The 19,805-nt window shown below is 44.9% G+C and overlaps 2 protein-coding genes across 6 annotated transcripts in view; one reads left to right on the top strand and one right to left on the bottom strand.

Moving 5' to 3' along the window:
- Positions 1–10,744, bottom strand: part of DGKA (diacylglycerol kinase alpha) — an 82,854-nt gene extending 72,110 nt beyond the window's left edge. The window contains exons 1-2 of one of the 2 annotated variants that reach the window (XM_082212445.1): positions 10,727–10,744; positions 8,534–8,601 (exon numbers count right to left, since the gene is read on the bottom strand). In XM_082212445.1, coding sequence (XP_082068571.1) covers positions 8,534–8,601; positions 10,727–10,729 — 71 coding nt within the window. In that variant the 5' untranslated portion in view covers positions 10,730–10,744. Of the gene's footprint in view, positions 1–2,716; positions 2,749–8,533; positions 8,602–10,726 lie in introns of those variants that run through there. The other variant, XM_082212446.1, reaches the window with a different exon arrangement.
- On the top strand, positions 10,580–18,424 carry PYM1 (PYM homolog 1, exon junction complex associated factor). Of its 4 annotated transcripts, none has more exons than XM_082212785.1 (4): positions 10,642–10,696; positions 14,005–14,115; positions 15,633–15,726; positions 17,451–18,424. In XM_082212785.1, exons 1-4 carry the CDS (start codon positions 10,657–10,659, stop codon positions 17,962–17,964), a joined length of 759 nt encoding a protein of 252 aa, XP_082068911.1. In that variant the 5' UTR covers positions 10,642–10,656; the 3' UTR covers positions 17,965–18,424. The 4 variants fall into 4 exon arrangements, with proteins under 4 accessions (XP_082068912.1, XP_082068911.1, XP_082068910.1 ...); XM_082212784.1 differs by lacking the exon at positions 10,642–10,696 and adding an exon at positions 12,652–13,024; XM_082212786.1 differs by lacking the exon at positions 14,005–14,115 and having other exon boundaries at positions 10,580–10,696.
- Positions 18,425–19,805: the final 1,381 nt, after the last annotated feature.

Genomic DNA, 19,805 nt, shown 5'->3' with positions numbered 1-19,805 from the left:
TTCTCCTGCCATGGTTTCCATCCCTTCCCCATATTTTATGCCATCTCAGTGTGCCTCAAGGTCAGATTGAGCATTTCATCTTCCCTGTCGTGTGCAGTGTAGAACATTTGCTTAAGTCAGCTGGGACTGTTTGAGATGAAGGGTTGCACTTATTCTTTTCCAACCCTAGGATTCAATGCGGAACAGGAGAACTAAGCACACACAAAATTTATTATTCTATTTGGATGTCTAGCATGCCCCAATTTCCAAAGTTTCAGGATGCATAACAAAGGATTAGCAGTCTTAGGCTATGCACACATTACTGGCTTAAAAGGCAGCTAAGTCACTCTTCCTCTCAATTCGGATCGAAGCTGGTTTGGGGAAAAACACATCAAAACACAGCATTTCGTAAGAAATGACAGGATAGATACAGGCTAGTTATGGACTGTGGCTAATGTCACTGCTTCCAGAACCATCTGTGAGAGAACACTGGATGTAGAGCAAAAGGGAGTGCATACAGAGTCTTATTCAATGGGATTTGTCATGTTCAAGACAGCTGAACTGTGGAAGAGGACAATTTTTTTGCAGAAACTGAATGGCACTTATTTGCATAATATATTCATATCGCATAACTTAACATTCTTTGCTGCAGAACTGGATATTGCTGAGGTAAATAGATGCAGAATACACACTGCTCTAATTATAAAGGAATCTGACTACACAGAAATAGAACTATTTGGTTATTTATGTGTATGAAGCTTTTAAATTAGTCACTTCATACACTCTACCTCCGCACCCCCCAAAAAGCACTCTTTCATAAGAAAGAGCATGCAACCCACATGTAGCTATTAATGTATGGATTTTTCTGTGTATGCACATAATGGGAAGCCCCACCAAATATGGCCTCCTAGTATACACATACAAAGCAAAATGAACTCATAATAAGAGATCACACCTGATGATCTGCATGCAGTCTACACAGTATTTTCTACACTCGTTTTCCATGTTCACAAAACGTGATGATGAACTGTCCCTAGGTAACACATGATTTAAAGCAAAAACCCAGAGGGGACAAGAATATTTTCCGTGTGTCTTTTGAAAATGTTCACTCTTCTGTGTAATAACCTAGTTGCCGAAATAGGCTTGCTGTGCAACTGTACAAGAGACGTTTGATGCTCTGTGTGAGCTGATTGGCCCATTCAATTGCAGTGCTCTTGAAAGCAGGTGGCAACACACAGAGGAAGTTAGAGACATAGTTCAGAACAGGCTGGTACCAAAGAAGCAAATCTAATCCTTGCAGAGGATGAGTCACAGCTCTCCTACATATACAGTTCCAAGCCTGTAGTTCTTCTCACAAGGACCACATCACCCACGTCTCAGCAAAAGCGAGAGAAGCAAAAACCATGAAACAACAGAGGAGAGGAAAGAATTGTGTTTGAAAACACAACCCTACAGATGTGCACCTGTGATGATGATCTGTACAAGATTAGGAGGCACTGCAGACATTTTTAAAGCTGCTAACACTATTACTAGGAAGAGAGATCCATCTGTCCTAGTTTTCTCTTTCTGCCAAGGCTAGCCACTTTCTGGCTGGCTATAAGGCAGCATTTTTGCTGAAGCGGCAAGTGGAGGAGACTTTCATTAGCAACCTCGCTGTCTGCATTCACACATAATCCTAAACCAGGCTGTGTGGCTTCTTTTAACCATAATATGCATGAGGTGTCTGAGCAAAAATGCCTCTCTTCATCAGTGAGGAAACAAACCACAGAGCGGCTGGCTTGGTATTGTTATGAATTTGGGAAGTGGGGAAGGAGGGAGTAGGCTATATGTGAGATCCTTCTAATTCTTGGATCCAACAAGTGTTAAAATATAAGCCAGGCTAGCTTCCTGTGTTGAGGTGACCGCCTGGGTGATGGGCCATTAAGAGAACAAAGGAAAGGGGCTCTGTGCTAGAGAACAAATGGGTGGGGCTCCTCCCTCAACTCAAGGGTAGTTAGAAGGACAAAGCCTGAATTTTAGAGCTAAGAGTTTGCAGTGATGTAAAGCAGCAAGCTCGAGAGTCAGGGAGCAATACCCGATGTCTGTTTGAATCCAAGGCTGCGGCTATGGGAGAAACAAGACCCTTTTGGGGTGTTAATGCTGTGAGCTCCTCCATCGCAGGCTCAGGTTGTATATATGTGTAAATAAACCATATATCATGAAGACATCAAAGTCTCTGCTGTGCCTCATTCCCGCAAAAAACACAAACACTGGTTAAGTGCCTGAAACCCCCAGAATCTCACAACGCACAGAGATTGGGGTGGCATGTAAAAGTATTATGTCCAAACAGTGATATATTTTTTCCCCCTTCCAAACAAACAGCACTGGCCTGAGTGTAATGTGAACTCTGTGGTTTTTTCTCCACTTGACTAAGGGAGGAGCAAAGCTGGAGTATTTGAGCTGCGTTCACCAGAATGCACTTCTTTCACTCCACTGTTCAAACAAACCACTGCTTGGCTTCGAGTTACACATGCATGCAGCCTCCACCTTTTCTGAGCAAATACTACCCACCTCTACCAGGAGCACAAGGACTGCAAAATACCAAGATATGCTTGCCTTGATTGGTATCCCCACATCTTCTAACATGTCGCAAATGAAAACAGTAATAATCCTGAGCATATACACGTGGCCCAAAAATCACTGATCCCACTTTATAGGTGAAGAACACTGAAGCTTACAGATAACTAAAGTGACTTACCTAACTGGGAAGAACATTCTTCACTCCACCATCCAAAAAAGTTCAGCTTTCCTCCATGGTAGGTGTGCAGAAAGGTGATGGACAAATATTGAAATGAAAGACATTTCAATCATGTTTCTGTCCTTCCTGTGATGCTAGAAGGGAAGCCCGCCCTTCAGGAAAGTAACTTTGCTTAAAAAATGAAATAAGTAAAACATGAACTATAAAGAAGTCTGCATTGCTCAACTTTCACTGCTAGTCTTCTGTAATAAGCAGTGGAGTTTTGGGACAAGACTAACTGGAGAGCATTAAAGCTAATGTCTATTTAGAACAAACTTGAGAATGCATACATGTGCTCAAATGTCTTTTAGGAATATAAACAACTGCCTGATTAATTTTGAGTACTTCTGTTTTATATTACTAACGTTGCCAACTATATAACTAACGTTGCCAAACCCTATTAACTCTTGAAAACATGGTATGACCAGAAAGCTAATTGAACTAATACCATCAAGCAAATATTGCTAATTAGCAATAATGAAACAATTGTCCCTAATGTTGTTAGCGTATGTGTGTGGTAGTGCTTAATTTCCTCTGGCAACGCCTATGAAGGAGCTATTTTTATTGTGCATTCATGATGACTTGTTCTCATGATGGTATCAAGACGATTATATATGATCATGCCTTCAACACTGTTTGCGGTTGCAAAAGTTTCAGGGCAAACACACTGGTTTGTTTCCAATCAGGACATGTCCTATAGCTTCCTGTTGAAAACCTGTAACTTTTTCATTTCACAAATGTTCAGAGTGTGTGCCTGTCCTGCTTTTGTTGTGCTATAGTGCTAGACTGCCCCTCCAGATGGCCATAAGATGGAAAAAGGAAGGTCCGATTTACACTGCCCCATTGTTAAATTCAGTAAGACTTGCATCTGATTACATATGGTAAGGATTGTGCTGCTAGTGTGTCAAGAGTCCTTTTTAACTCCTTGCCAAGTTGTCAAAACTTGAGACTCACAACATATTCTCCCTTCTGCTATCCTTACTTTAGCTCAAGGTCCCAACTCCAAAGGAACTAAACAAAGAAGTGTTTTATCTAGCTAGAATGAGTTATTCTCAAAACCCTTGGGGAAAATACTGAGAGATTTACTTAAACTAGTTCCTGGGCAAAGCACAAATGAAGATATAGGTAAATAGCAGATACAGGAAAAATTAAAGATATCTGTGGAGCAATGAGCCATTTCACAAAAGAAACCCTTGGGAAAGTGATCATAAATCTGTAGTACCTGTGTGTCTGTGGTATACTTGCCATGATGTGTGTTTGCTATGGGTATGCCAAAGGTAGAAAGTAAAGAACAGCAGGGAGGTCAGATGTTGGCGAAGTTGGCTGTGCTAGGATTGCTAGAGATTCTAGACTATAGCATGTTTGCAGCATTTTAGGATAGGTGTGACATATACCTGGACTATAGGTATAGGCACAAGTCATCAATGTAAAAGTGGCATTATTAAATTTGGAGGATTTGCTGCCATTGGGGTTAAATCTGTGATGAATTAGCCATTAGCAAATCAGCTAAGCCCTTGCTACAATGTAGCTATCTGAAAAAGGGGGTAGAAAACCTGTTGCTCTCTGATGATAAGCAGAGTTCAGCAACCCCTGGATATCCATGGGTTCTCCATCCCCGTTCTCCTTGAAATATGCTCCTTTCTTAATCTCAGGGTCATGGGTTTGAGTCCCAGGTTGAGGGAAATATTCCTGCGTTGCAGGGGGATGGACTAGATGACTCCTGTGGTCTCTTCCAATTCTACAGTTCTAAGATTCCTGCTCCCTTTCATTTCCCTCCCAGCTCAGAACCTGGTAGCTGTTCTGAGTTCCTAGAATTTTAAATGGGGTGTAGATTACCTACCATCAGCTGCAGAATGACCCCACACATGCTACAACAGAGAGTGGGATAACAAGGAGAGGCAAAGGGAGTGAGTATGCGTACAAGCCAAAGGCATGTATGTGATGGATGGGCGAAAGGGATGTGGGCCCCAGATTAAGGCTTTGCACAGGGCACCCATGACCATTAATACAGCACTGTCAAGACATTGCTTTCTCTGGCCACACAACTGGATGGGAGAAATAAACCAGACCCTCTCTCCTGAATCCAGCTGCTAGCAAGCCAGACTGACACCTACTGGACAATATATTTGAAGCACATTATTGCCTTCATGGCCCTGAGCAGTACACTGAGCAGGGCGGGACTGCTATCTGCTCCAATACAAGAATATTCACCCGTGCAGCTGCTCTCATTGTTAACCAAGTTGAAACACCTACTACATAAATATCTAGCTGTTAGAGCTTATCACTACTATAGCAGCTTTCTCTCTGCAAAGTGCTACTTTACAGGTCTTCGCACTTAATATTGACTCACATAAGCAAGAGTAAAACATGGCAATGAAACACGGTAGGTGGCAATGATGGCAAGGAATCGATCAGGATACTAGCCACCCTACCAACTCTTACATAATGTCTAAGATGTGGAACATGCATCATCACTCAGATAGTGAGGAAAGAACAGTGAATCATTTTGAAATAGTTCCCCTTCTCCTGTGGTCTCTAGCACTGCTCAAAATAAAACTGGAAAAGAGGCTCAGCCAGATTCAAAGGGTGAAAGTTTCAGCTCTCCTTTAATCAGGTATTTCATCAGTGTGAATGCTCATAAGGTTATTAAACTGAATTTTAAAAAATTGGCTTGTGATGCCACATTATTCCACATTTCAAAATAGATAGGAAATTATATTGCAATGGTCCATTTTTGCAGGTATAGAAGTTCTTGAGCTGCTCAGGATTCCTTGGTAGGCAGAACAGAATCTTATTATCTATTGTAGAGAAACCAGTGCTGGATTAGCCTTTCAAATGTTCCTAGTACAGTGGTACCTTGGTTTACAACTATAATCTGTTCTGGAGGTCCGTTTGTAAACCAAAACAGGTTGTAACCCAAGGCGCACTTTCGACAATTGGGCCTCCAAAAAGAATTTGTCCGTAATCCAAAAAAAAAAAGGGTTGTAATCCAAAAATGGTTGCAAACCAGAACATGCACCTCCAGAGTTGACGTGTTTGTAATCCAAAACGTAGGTAAACCAAGAAATACAGTGGTACCCCGCAAGACGAACACCTCGCAAGACGGAAAACCCGCTAGACGAAAGGGTTTTCCGTTTTGGAGGCGCTTCGCAAAACGAATTTCCCTATGGGCTTGCTTCGCAAGACGACAGCCCATAGGGAAATCTCCGGGACAGCGGGGAAGCGCAGCGCGTCTTCCCCACTGTCCTCGGACCTCCGCCCGCCGCCGGGCGTCGGAAGGAAGCTCCGATGCCCGGCGGGGGGGAACGTCTCCTCCCGCCACCGGGCATCGGAAGGAAGCTCCGATGCCCGGCGCGGGGGGGGAACGTCTCCTCCCGCCGCCGGGCATCGGATGGCTTTCCTGAAGACTTGGGGTGGGAGGAGGGTTTTCCTTCCCACCGCCAACATTCAGAATGCTGTTCTGAATGTTGGCGGTGGGGAGGAAAAACCCTCCTCCCACGCAAGCCCCGGGAACAGAGGGAAAGCGCTGCGCGCCTTCCCCTCTGTTCCCGTACCTGTCCTGAAGGCTTGCGGTGCGGAGAAAAGCCCTTCTCCGCACCGCCAGCCTGGCAAGCGGTTTCCCTAGGAACGCATTAATTGATTTTCAATGCATTCCTATGGGAAACCGTGCTTCGCAAGACGAAAAACTCGCAAGAAGAAAAAACTTGCGGAACGAATTAATTTCGTCTTTCGAGGCACCACTGTATGCAAACCAAGGTACCACTGTATCTTCAAACCATCATGGCAAAACCAGCCACTCACTACTTCGGCCAGGATACTGGCAATTGCCTCTGAGTAAGAAGCTGCTGCCAGAGTCACTGGGGAGCCATGTCAAAAAGAACTCACAGCATTGTACGTCCTGCATATGCTGCTCTTCCAACAAATGTGACATAAGGGTCAGGACAGGAAAACAGTACACAAGATGGCTGCAAAATAAAGCTGCCAACATTGTTTCCAGTCCATGATCTTTCTGCTCCTAACAGCTGGGTTTCATCTGACAGTTTAGGTGATAGCCCAGGACAAAAACATCATCATGCTGCTCTGGGGCCTTTGCAAACTTTTCCCCCAGCAGTTTTTAGTTTATAGCACAATGAGTATACAGTTAATACTCTCTCGGGGCAAGGGTTCCAGCGTCTTCAATAAGATTTAATAAGAATTCTTTTGTAGGGATATAAAACTGTCCCAGAACTGAGTTTCAATATAGGACAAATTGTGATCGTGCAAGTGTTATAGGCATCACCAATGGAAAAGATTTCGTGAGTTATTTAGTATAGTTCTCTGCAACAACAGAATCCCTTATGCTAAAACTAAACCTGACCTGCATATTTTTCCATGCACCTGCCTCTTTTTTTCTGCCAATAAAAAGCAACATTGGGAGCTTGTGTTTGAGGAGGAGTGATTGAGAAAGGTGCTCAGTGGTGTGAAGTCTACTTCCCACATTAAAAGTATACGGGGGGGGTGAGGGACTGGGGTGGCAAAGCTTAAGTTCTTTTATTTAGTATATGCTTGGGGGTTTTGTGTCCGTGTCACTTGGGGAAGTTCTCTTTCTATTCACTTGTTATGTTTCCTTAGTGGTGAGAGAGGTTGTGGTGGCCTAGGGTGTGGTTGATCATCTTTGGCCGGCTGCAGTGGGATTTGTTTGTGCGTGGGTGAGGTGGCTTGTTGGGTTAAGTTAGCCGTATTGAATCATATGCTGTTGGTGGGTTATGAGCTCTTTATAGCGTGAGTGGGCATTGTTATCTTGGAAGATATTCAGTAGGGCCAGTTCTGGGGTGACTTCTAGTACCTGTTTAGTTATTTTGCTTATTTCTGGTATGACTGCGCACACCCCTTTTCTGACTGGGTCCTTGATTATTTGGTTTGTGGGATCTACTGGTTCAGACACAGCATATGTCTGAGAAGACCCCAGGAGCGATCATGGGGAGGAGGTACAAGGAAAAAACTGTTGTGACATTTATTTCTTTGGCAACTTGGAATGACTGATGTGGGATCCAAAAACGGCAACCTGGAGCTCCGCTGACCACTTAACTCAGGGGTCAGCAACCTCTTTCAGCAGGGGGTCGGTCCACTGTCCCTCAGACTTTGTGGGGGACTGGACTATATTTGGGAGGGGGAAATGAACGAATTCCTATGCCCCACAAATAACCCAGAAATGCATTTTAAATAAAAGCACACATTCTACTCATGTAAAAACATGCTGATTCCCGGACCGTCCGCGGGCCGGATTTAGAAGGCGACTGGGCTGGATCCGGCCCCGAGCCTTAGTTTGCCTACCCATGACTTAATTGCTCTCTTCTCCATCAGCTTGGAAGCTTTTTCTGAGACGCCTGCGGGGTATGACAGCATCCTTTGTCGTTTGAGCATCTTTATCAAGATGCTAACAGATCTGCCTGCCTTCGATCAGTTGTGCTTCAAGGGAAGCTCACCAGTCCTCTGATTCTTTAATATTTTCCAGCCCAGATAGATGTTAACCAAAATATCTCACAACAGTAATCTCCCTGCAGGAGCAAGGAAACATAAGAGAATCAGATGCACCACAAGAGCATCTTGGATGGGATGGCTTTCAAAGAGGGCTAGACAACTGCATGGAGGAGAGGCCTATCAAAGGCAACTAGCAGTGATGGCTATGCTCAGCCTCCCCTGTTGGAGGGAGCAACGCTTCTGAAAAGTACTTGCTGGAAACCACAGACTCCACAAACATGTTTCACAAGGACCCCTTCGTTCCCTCTGCCCCAGTACCTGAGGGTCGTCCCGTCTCTCCAGGGATATGGCCAGAACGAAGTATATGTTGGGGAAAGGCTCCCTCCCTGCAAAGAAAATGGAGCAATCAGCAGGCACCTGGCTCCCAGTCATGATAGCAGCAGTCTGACACATGAGGTTGGGGGACATGGGAAGGAAGCATTCCTGTAGCATAGGGCATTCAATTGGCATTTCCACCTACATGAACTCTGAGCCTTCCCCCCCCCCCCCAGTTCTGGCCTGCCTCTCTCCTAAGGAAGATGCAAGCTCTTGCCGGAAGCCACTGGTGGGGAGAGTGTTCCTATGATTCCCAAATGTTTCAGAAGCATCTTTTTGTTCCTTTAGCTGATTCATATAATCATAGCATGGTAGGATTGGAAGGGATCCCAAGGGTCATCTAGTCCAACCCCAGGCAATGCAAGGATCCTACCCATAGCCAGCCCTGGCCGGGCTGGGCTCCAAACTCCAGCCTTCTGGTTACCATTGCAATTCTGCATGGTGTGGAGAAATGAGAGTATAAGCAACACATTTCTCTCTCCCCTAACACTGATATGAGATCCACACCATGCAGCCCTTTCAATAACTAAAATCTAAAGGGCTGTCACATGAAGCAAGCTTGTTTTCTCCAGCTCCAGAGGCCCTTAGGGCCTGAAGCAGTGACTTGGAGGTTTTTAAGCAGTGCTTGGATGGCCATCGGCCATGGATCATCTAGTTGAGATTCCTGCATTGCAGGGTTGGACTATATGATGCTCAGGTCCCTTCCAACTCTACAATTCTATGCTGGTATGTTTTAAAGAGCATCCAATGCACCTTTAAAACACATGACTTCCCCTGAAATGATTCATGCCATCGTGGCTTCCCTCTCACAGACCTACAATCCCCAGAACCCCTAACAAACTACAATTCCCAGGATCATTTGGGGGAAGACACCTGTGGGATAGAGAACCTGCAGTTTGTTCACCCCCATTTCCTAGGAACCAGGAATGGGAAGCTCAAGTGCTTCTAACAGTATGGTTATAGGGAGCAGCGAGTATAAATTGTATCAGAATTAGTATGGGAATGTTAAGGAGGGAGGAGGAATGAGATTGTGGAATTCTGGTGGTGAGTGATGATTGGATGAGGATTTGAAAAGGAGTTTGAAAGCGAGGCAGTTGAGAGTCAGTTCAAAGCAGTGGGTTCTAGAGGGGGTGGTTGGGCAACTAACTATTCAGTTTGAGGATCCGTCGTCATTTTTGTAATAAAGCAGCATATAAGATAAAGAGAATTTAAGGCCATAAGCTTAGGTACACACACCATCCTACAATCATTTAGTGAATCATCCATACAGTCTCCTTTAGTGAGGGTGCAGTACCTAGGATCTGGACCAAACATTGGTATTTTTTGTTCTTTTCTAGTTTCATAGGTTTATGTTCTGGTTCTAATGATGTAATAGGGGTGGGGGCTCTTTAAATACTGGGGGCGGCCACACACTCCTTTTTTTCTTTAAAAAAAATAATAATTTCCCCTTGTTTTCAAAAGCACATGCGTTGTCTCTTTCTTCAGGTTCTACAGTTACATTTGTTGTGAGACATTTGTGTTATATGCAGTACAGGGTTGGGAAGAAAAGAGGGGAGGGGAGTGAACCCAACCCTCCTTCTGGGCACTCCACTGCTTTAGGCAGTTTTATTATCACCCAATTCTGAAACCAGAACTCAACCAGGTAAGGAGAGAGAAGGGAAAAGACTGGGGGGGGGGGTTTGCCTTCCTCTCTGTACGTTTCTTTTGTATGAGAGGTAACCCCTCCATCCCTTATGTAAACTGGCAAACGTGCTTAAACCTGGTCCTCACTTTGAAGCTTCTTTGAACAAAGTGGTCCTGACTTCTGAGACAATATATATATATCTTTTCATTTTAAAAAGGAATAGTTATCTTTATCCCAATGTCAAAATCCTAAGAACCACAGCCAGCCAGCCATTTTAAAAACAGGCTAGAGGGTTTCCCTTTCTCTTCAATATGGCCATTGTTACAGAAAGTGATATAACAGATAAAAGGGGTGGTTGATGAGCACAAAGGCACTGCCTAAACTATTCAAAACTGTCTTCCCCCTGTATGTTCAACAGTCACAACTGGGTTATAAGAAACAGATGTACAGTACAGTGCAATTGCATGAAGGTTTGCTGAAAGGTAAGTCCTATTGAGATCAATAGTACTTACCATATGGTTCTGAGAAACTATTGTTCTGGCTGACTCCTCCCTGGAAGAGAAGATCTTACAATTTCCTTACCAGGTCTGGAAAGTGGCAGAATTGCTGTAGCCATCCCAACATTATAGTCTTCTTCTCAAAGTTCTGCTTATTTTTCAAGGAAGTTGCATGTTCATGTTTGGTAACTTTGCATCATTTATTCACTGTTGTCAATTTTGAACCTGATTTTTATGTATAGGTCACATCACTTCAAATTTCCTCACTCTGTAGATGTCATGAGCAGGCTGTCCATACCATTATATACCAGTTCATGTGAGAAATTCTATCCCAGGAAAGAATTTTCTACAAATTATCTTCCTTGCCTGAAGATGTTTCTTTCAAAGTATATTTGGGTCTTGTCTGCAGGTGTCCTGTAATCTGGATATCCTCAACAGTGGGCATTAATGTAGAGTGTGGGATACAATTCTTTAAAGTGCATATTAGAACAGAGCATTGGGCTCAGTTTTCTGTGGAGCCCCTATTTCCCTATGGTTCTCTTCAGACAGCACCGCTTCCATAATCATCATCGCCACTCTTTTATACCCAATGCTTTCAGCATGTCTTTTTCAGTAGTTTATCTGCAAGCATTTGTGTTTCAATAGAAACTCAATGTTTGACTACATGGCATGCGAGGAGGACTTTGCACAACAGTCTATGCACAGCCCTGCATCTGAGGAATAGCCTAACTACACCACATGTTCAACTTAATTCAGTGCTATTGTTTGTAATTAAATGAGAAAGCTTGTCTTTATAGAGAGAGTTAATTTCCACTCATGGAGATAATCACACAACGTTAGGGTTTTAATCCAATCAAGAGACTTTAAGGTACATAGGCAAGCTTTTCAAGCCTGACTGATAAATCTTCCTTTAAATCTTGAGTTTGGAAGCACACTGTTATCAAGTTGAAAACCAGACTCTTAAAAATGTCTGTTGCCTTTCAAAGTGTTCTGTTGCTGTGGATAGTTCTAAAACGTGAGTCACACAATTCAGAGCCAGGATATGACATTGTGGTGCCTGAGGCAGTCAATGATTCCTCCTGTTTCATGTACAAAAGCCACCCAGACTGGCAGCCGACTCTACATCAACACTGGTGACAGACCACCACCACACGTAAGGGCAGCAGGCTACCTTAGGTGTCACAGTTCACACAATTCTTTTTTATCTCTGGCCCTCACTATGCCACCTGAGGCAGCTACCTCACTCTTCCTAATGGCAGGGCCTGCACTGTTCAGATTCGAAGTCTCAGGTACGTGTAGGAATGAGTTTTTAAACTCCACAGAAGACAATCATGGGCTTAAGACACCACTCTCCTAAGGTGTCCAGTCTTAACCATCCTTATTTTAAAGCAAGTGCCACTGCACATGGAGATAATCTTTGTTGCCTAGGATTTCAGTTATGATCTCCCTTATTTATTACTGCACTTTGCGACTTAACATTTCACAGTGTAACAGTGAGAATCGTTCTGCACTTGGCAACGCTCTCCCTGCTCTTCAGGTACTTAAAATGTCCACAAACATGGATTTTCGAAGTGACGGAAAAGATTTAAAACGTTTAACAAATGGGCAGAAGAAGATGAGGAAGGGCGAAGGCCCCTCCTTTCTTTGGACATTTTTGACGGGCCTCCACCGACGGCCCGTTCCTGTCAGAATAAGGAACCCAGGCAAGGGCCACTTAGGCCAGGATTGGGGAACTTGCGGCCACGTAGGAACCTCCTTCTATTCCAAGTCATTCCTCCAGTTAACGTAGTTCTGTATTGCCAACACGGGCTGGCAGCAACTCTCTGTAGTTTCAGGTCGCAGCTTTTCTCCAGCCCTACTCGGGTGCCACTGAGCCCCGAACCTGGCGCATGCAAAGCATATGTCTTCCTAACTCCCACCATCCTTGGGCTGAGGCTAATGGGAAGTGGGAGACACCGAGAGTCCCAACAGCACCTGCAGCGCTGCCTTAGAGGTAAAGTTGAGGACTCCGCTTTCCACCTCAGAAACGCGGGGTTTTGCATTCTGACGTGCTTATGAGGCTTGTCGGCGACGTCTCTTCAGCCCCTGAACTTTCCGAAACCCTAGCAACGACGCCGTTAACCCTTCAGCGAAGAGAAGGCGCTCCCTCAAGAACAAAATGGCGGCAGAGCCACTTTCTCTTCCCCCCCGTCTCCTCCCCGCCCGCACACTCTCTTCTCCTCCCAATTACGCCATATCCGGAGGCGGAGGCGACGCGACCGGAAGCTGGTCGCGTTTCCAAGATGGCGACTCCCTATGTTACTGATGAAACCGGTGAGTGGCGGGGAGCCGCGGCGAGGATGGGAGGGGGGCTCTCGGGTGCCGGCGTCCCCCTCCCCGCCACCACCCTGCCTCACGCCAACCCCGACAGCTGCCTCGCCTCACCCCACCCCCCTCCGGCCGCCGCGCTCCTCGGTTATCCCCGACATGACGCCCCTCCCCTTCTCCATCCTTGCCCCGCCTTCCCCTTCCATTCGGCTCCGCGACCACGCCCCCTCTGAAGGCCTTTCCCGCTCCCCGGTTGCGGCTTATCCCGCGCTGCCTTCCGTTGTGGTCCCGCCCCTTGGCTGCGGTGGCCACGCCCCCGCGGCCGTTAGAGCCGAACCTCCCCTCAGATCCATCTGGCCGGAGAGCGGAGGCGGCCTCTCCTCTCCGCCTTTCGCTTAGGACCGGCGCTGTTGAGGGACAGCGATGGGGGTTAAGCATTGCCTGCGGCTCCCACCCTGACCCCTCCGTCCCTCTTTATATGAGGACAGTGATGGTGTATAAGTCGTGAGACCCTTAATATCAGGGTCCTGGGTTCGAATCCCACGTTGGGCGAGAGATTCTAGCATTGCAGGGGTTTGGACTAGATGACCCTTCCAACTCTACAGTTATATGGTTCTGACATTGCATAAGGTGACTCTACCTGGTCACTCCCTCCAGTGCTGGATTAAACCCTGCGGAGGCCTCCAGGCTGTTGAAACCTTGCAAATGATCTCCTAATACGTTTTTGTAATTTTCTTTCAAGATCGCATCAGTGTTATTTTGATCGTTGTCGCAGGGCCCCTAAAAATGCCCATTTGGTAATCCTCCCTCCCCATTATGAACTATGTGGAAGCAGCGCATATAGCTTTCAGTGAAGGCTACTCCCTCCCTGCCACCCCGCATCTTAGCTTTTCCTCACACAGGTATCCCCTGTTAAGCCAAATGCTGCTAGGGTTTTAAGACTGCGAGTGATTACGGGCCTCTTTTCTCCCACACCCAATACCAAGAGACCAGATGCAAAGTAGGAAACTTGGATAGTTGTGCAGAAGATGAAATTTCAGCAGGGATGGAAAAAGCTGCTGCTGCTGCTGCTGCTATTTCTCCTCTAACAAATCAAGGTACAGAAGAAGCCTTTTCCTCAAATACATGTGTAGTGGCAAGGCTTCGTTTTATTTCTGTTTGCTTACTGCATTTATATCCTGCCTTTCCTCCAAAGAGCTAAAGCAGCCCCTGTGGTTGTCCTTGCCTTTATTTTATTCTCACAAGACCTCTGTGAGACTGAGAGGTAGTGACTGGCCTAAAGTCAGCCAGAGAACTTTGTTGTTGAGTAAGGATTTGAACCCAGCCTCTCATATCCTAGTCATGCTCAAACTGTTATGCTGCTTAGGCTCAGGTGACCAGTGCATTATAATAATAATAATAATTAATACTTATTATTTATTATTTATACCCTGCCCATCTGGCTGGGCCTCCCCAGCTACTCTGGGCAGCTTCCAACTGAATATTAAAAACAGTACAGCATCAGACATTAAAAACTTCCCTAAAGAGGGCTGCCTTCAGTTGTCTTTTAAAAGTAAAATAGTTGTTTATTGCTTTGACATCTGCTGGGAGGGCGTTCCACAGGGCAGGCGCCACTACCGAGAAGGCCCTTTGCCTGGTTCCCTGTAACCTTACTTCTCGCAATGAGGGAACTGCCAGAAGGCCCTCTGCGCTGGATCTCAGCGTCCGGGCTGAACAATGGGGTTGGAGACGCTCCTTCAGGGTGCATTGTGCACCCTCTGACAGATAATGGTGGTGCAGTGCTTTTTGCTTTTTTCCTACATTGCATTATGGTAGTTCCAGTACTCTTCCCCATGACTTCTAGTAAATGAAATGATTTGTGCGTCAGCATATGCTGGGTACTTGCATATTTCATCTTCAATATGGGATTTAAAATACTGAACTGATTTATTCTCTGTGATCCTTGCAGTAGCCCTGTAAGTGAAGTGTTATAGAAATGTTAAATGTTCTGCAGCAAGAAATCCACTTGTGGGATAATCAGATGGGATGAGCTCTAGGGATGTTTTCACATTAATTTCTACCTGCAAGCCACTTCCTAATGGGAACATGGGAACATGCAAAGGCGCTAAATAAAGTATGGTTCAAATAACTTGACTTGTTTGAAACTGATGTGCCTTTTTAATGGAAATGGTTTTATAGTAATTTAGTAAGTATATTAAATAACTATAAAACCATTTCCAAAGCCAATTTCCATAGTAGCAAAATTCCTCTCGGAAAAATCAGAAATCAGTATGTACAGGCTAAAGCTCTGCTGGCTAGCAAGGCTGATTTTACACCTTAATAACTGTTGATATTTATTATTGTGGTACTGTGTATTTTGGGTTTATGGGCCGCAATAAAGCTATGTGTGTGTATATCAAATTTAGGCATATCTTGTCTTTTGCTTTTGCTTCTTTTAAAGGAAGTATTATGGTGTGATACAGCTTCATTGTTTGATGGTCCAGAAATGTGGCTTCTGAATATTTAAAATAAATGAACATTCACAGGATTTTTTAGAACGCTGAAAAGCCCACATGATCACATAGAGATATGTAAAGATAGGGTATCTTTTCACAAATATTTTTGAATGTTTTAGGGAAATACATCGCTTCCACACAGCGTCCAGATGGTACCTGGAGGAAACAGAGGAGGGTGAAGGAAGGCTATGTTCCCCAGGAAGAAGTGCCCGTGTAAGTTAAACACTCGTCTCTGCTATCCTCTCTTTCTTTCTTTTCTCCTTTCTCCAAACAATGCATTGCCCTAATTTGGTGCAAGCAAAGGGTACATTGTTTGGTATCTTCCCAACAGTACAAAGGAAATAATGTAGAAGGAAATATAGGTCTGTTCCATCTGGAAATTTGTGTGGGGCCCATCTATTGTATGTCACATCTTATCTGTTTACACATATATGTAAACACAGCTCCTAATTACATTAACACTATTTTATTTTTATGTATTTAATATAAATTTAATAAACTACTGTTAATGTAATTAGGAGCCATGTCGAGCATGTGAACAGATCAGATGTGCCATAATACGTACGGACCCCACACCAATTTCCAGATGGTACAGACCTTATGCTCCTTTCTCCATTCCTCCCATTTTACCATTTGGTACCTTCCCTTCAGTCTCACCTTCAGATTATGATTATGATCATAGAATCATAGAGTTGGATGATAAACCTAAATATCTGAAAGAGTGGCTGGGGAAACCCAGCCAGATGGGTGGGGTAGAAATAATAAATTATTATAATAAGAAACAAAGGACAATCTTGTTGAAACTTGTTTTTCAAGGAATATTTTCTCCCCACTGGCCTCTGTTATTGGAAATGAGAACAACATGCAGTTCTGTTTAGACATTTTGCATATCTGCAGTTATGACATCACAAACCAAACAGAAACTCCTGCCTCAGTAGTTCTCAGTGTGAAAGTGCAGCAAGAAGAAATTGCAGCAGGAATGGTAAACACACTTATGTTTGACTTTAGATACTCTCCCCCTCAATTTAAAAAAATACGTGGGGTGAGATCCAAAGAGCCACCAAATTAGTTCTGTGCCGCCAAAGAAGCTTGTTTCTCAAACAGCTCACTCTGCCACACACAACATACCACTTTTGAAATTGAGGGGAATTTTAAAAGCAAATTGCAATATTGTCAGCTATGGGGAATGGTTGTCATCATTCTCCCTAGGCACTCCCTGTCCACTCAGAATTAATTAATTTAGTTAGTTAGTTCCATCCAATGGTCAGGGACAACAGGACTAGTAGCCCTACAACAACACGAGGGTCTCAGGTTCCCCATCACTGCCCTCGGACCAGGTGCCTAATAACATTAATGTGGTTTTATCACCCATGTCTTTCTGCTTTAGAGACACCATTGATCTATCAACAAAAGGAAGCCATCTATACCAGGCAGCAAAATAAATAAATTCTGTACCTGCTACCCTGCCTTTTGTAGGTGCTGCTGCACTTTCCCCACCAATCAGTGTTTATGGCTTCCCCACCACCAACAACAAAAAACCATCATAGCTAAAAATGTCCCTTTAGACTTGGGACGGGCGTTTACTGAAGCAATTACTCCAGACTGCAGTATGCACCGTCCGTCTGAGAACCCAAAGGTGGCATGGATTCTTCAGGGCACTTGCATGCAGCTGCAAAACCAGTGTCTGCCCTAAGTAAGGAGCTGCGCAGACACAACATCACTCCTGCCCCAGCACTTCATGCTGCAATATCTGCTGCTTTTTAATGGAAACGAGCTGGAATTACAAATGGACAGTTCTATTATACTTTTTAGGGGCTCCCCCCTGCTCTCCTTTCTTATAGAAGCACTGAAGATATGATTCCTCCCTTCTCTCTCCCCCCCCCCCTTTATTTCAAGTACTGATAGAAGTCAGTTCTGATCTCTTTTGTTCCATGCAGGTACGAGAATAAATATGTGAAATTCTTCAAAAGCAAACCAGACCTGCCTCCGGGCCTGAATCCAGAAGTCAACACCCCGGTGGCCAGGCAAGCTTCAAAAGGACCAGAAAGTGGTGAGATAGGTCTCTCCAAGACGGCCAAGAGGAACCTAAAACGCAAGGAGAAGAGAAAGCAACAGCAGGAGAAAGGGGATCGTGATACAGATGACCTGATCCAGTCATTAGAGAAAACTACCTTGTCAGTGACACCAGGCAGCAGTGGGGATGCTAAGCTGGCTGTCCCCGATAGTAGCACAAGGCCCCCTGCAGGCAGTGGCGATTCCTCATCTGCCACAGCCAACTTGGAGAAGAACAAGAAAATAAAAAACGTGAAAAAGAAATTGCGGCAGGTGGAGGAGCTGCAGGCACGGATTGACTCTGGGGAGATCAAGCAACCGACCAAAGAGCAGTTGGACAAGCTGGCTCGAAGGAAAGCTTTGGAAGAGGAACTCGAGGATCTGGAGTTGGATTTGTGAGGGGTTGGAATTTCCACCGGACATAGTGTGCATAGGAACAAACCGTCCCCAGGGGAACATTCTGAGAACTGTGCAACACAGAGACCAGAAGAAGCTGTCTTCAGGCTCTTCCTTTGTACCTTTTATTTTATTTTATGTTGGGTGCTGTCTGAATTTTTAAAAGTATTTCTCCCGGCTATTGATGTGTTAGATACCTGAGGACTCTAAAACCTATTTGCCACCCTCCTTACATTTCCTCCTAGTCTCTTCCTCCCCGTTGAGGTGGGTGGCTGGGAACGTCATGGCACAGGGGGGTGGCTTTCAGAGGAACCTGAGTGGGTGGAGTGTCCCCTATCGTCCTTCTCCCTGCCCCTGTATAATACTCAACACCTTTATGTTCTCTGTAGTGGCCACTCCACCTCCCATCTTCTCTCCTTCCTCATTTTTAAAAGAGATGCAATAATAAAAATTGCAGTAGTGATCTCTGCGTCTAGGATGTTCTTCCTCCCTTTTAATCCAAGCAGCCTTTTGGTCTAAAGCTTGTTTTGTTTTTTCAAAAAAAGCTTCTCCATGGTAGCAATACTTGTATACCCTTTCCTTTTTTAAGCTGGTAACTCAGTTAAACTATTCTTTTGGGTGGCAATTGTAAAAAAGGTAAATTCAGTGTGAGGGGTTGAAAATGAAGCTGCCAATATTGTAATGTATTTATGAAAATCTATGGTGTAAGGTAAAGGATCCCTGGACACTTAAGTCCAGCTTTTCAGGGTCATGTGGCCAGCATGACTAAACCGCTTCTGGCGCAGGAACACCATGACATGTGCCGGAGCGCAAGGAAATGCCGTTTATCTTCCCACCAAAGCGGTACCTATTAATCTACTTGCGGTGGTATGCTTTTGAACTGCTAGGTTGGCAGGAGCTGGGACAAAGCAATGGGTGCTCTCTACGGTGTAACCACATTTGGGACACTAGTTTCCACATCTCCCGAAGGATACTGTGGAGCTGGGAAAGGTATGGAAAAGGACAACCAAAATCATGAGGAGGCTGCTCTACTTCCCCTGTTACCAGGCTGGGAAACTTCTGGCCCACCATAAATTGGACTACAATTCCCCTCATTTCTGACCATCACTTGCTGGCTGGGGCTGATGGGAGTTTGGGGTCCATCAGCATTTGAAGGGCAACCTGTTCCCTATCCCTGCCCTATGAGGAAGGGTCAAATGCGGAGAAAATGGGTTAGAGACCCTTTTCTTCCTCATAATACGTGAGCCGAGTATCATTCGATGATATCGATTGGCAGTAGATGAAAAGACACATTCAGGAAAGGAATTCCATGCCATGTGTAGATTTATGGACTTCGCTGCCACAAGATGTGTTTATGGCCACAGGCTTAGAAGCTTTTAAAAGGGGATTAGACACATTAATGGACTTGTCAAAGCATGGTCCCTTTGAGTTATAGACCTGCTTTTCTACCCCGCTGTGTTTAATGTTGCATCTCGGACTGACAGCCTTAGTACAGCCTCTCTCTATCTCCATTCATGAGCAATGAGCTGAAGTTCTCAAAAAGCAAGTAGCACTGAGTTATCCACCCATCCCGAACTAAAACACTGTACACTTTTCCTCTGCTAATCGTGTTCTCTCCCAGCAAACAAAAGCAGGGCTGGGAAACCTTCAGTCGGAGGGCCAAATTGCCTTGTGGAGGCCACATGCCAGTGGCAGGCAGGCCCAGAAGCAAAAGTGTTTAAAGCAGGCTTCCACAACCTCGGCCTTCCAGATGTTTTTGGCCTACAACTCCAATGATCCCTAGCTAGCAGGACCAGTGGTCAGGGATGATGGGAATTGTAGTCTCAAAACATCTGGAGGGCCGA

The sequence above is a fragment of the Podarcis vaucheri genome (genome assembly GCF_965113315.1).
Source record: "Podarcis vaucheri genome assembly, chromosome: 2".
In the NCBI taxonomy this organism is placed as follows: Eukaryota; Metazoa; Chordata; class Lepidosauria; order Squamata; family Lacertidae; genus Podarcis; species Podarcis vaucheri.
This window is presented reverse-complemented; position numbering and strand designations above follow the sequence as displayed.

Excerpts from the sequence above, each read along its gene's own strand:
- PYM1 (XM_082212784.1), top strand. The coding sequence starts at position 12,766 with ATGAGGCTTGTCGGCGACGTCTCTTCAGCCCCTGAACTTTCCGAAACC. Across the intron at positions 13,025-14,004 it reads CTATGTTACTGATGAAACCG|AGACCAGATGCAAAGTAGGA; the intron begins GTGAGTGGCGGG and ends CCCAATACCAAG. Across the intron at positions 15,727-17,450 it reads CCCCAGGAAGAAGTGCCCGT|GTACGAGAATAAATATGTGA; the intron begins GTAAGTTAAACA and ends TGTTCCATGCAG.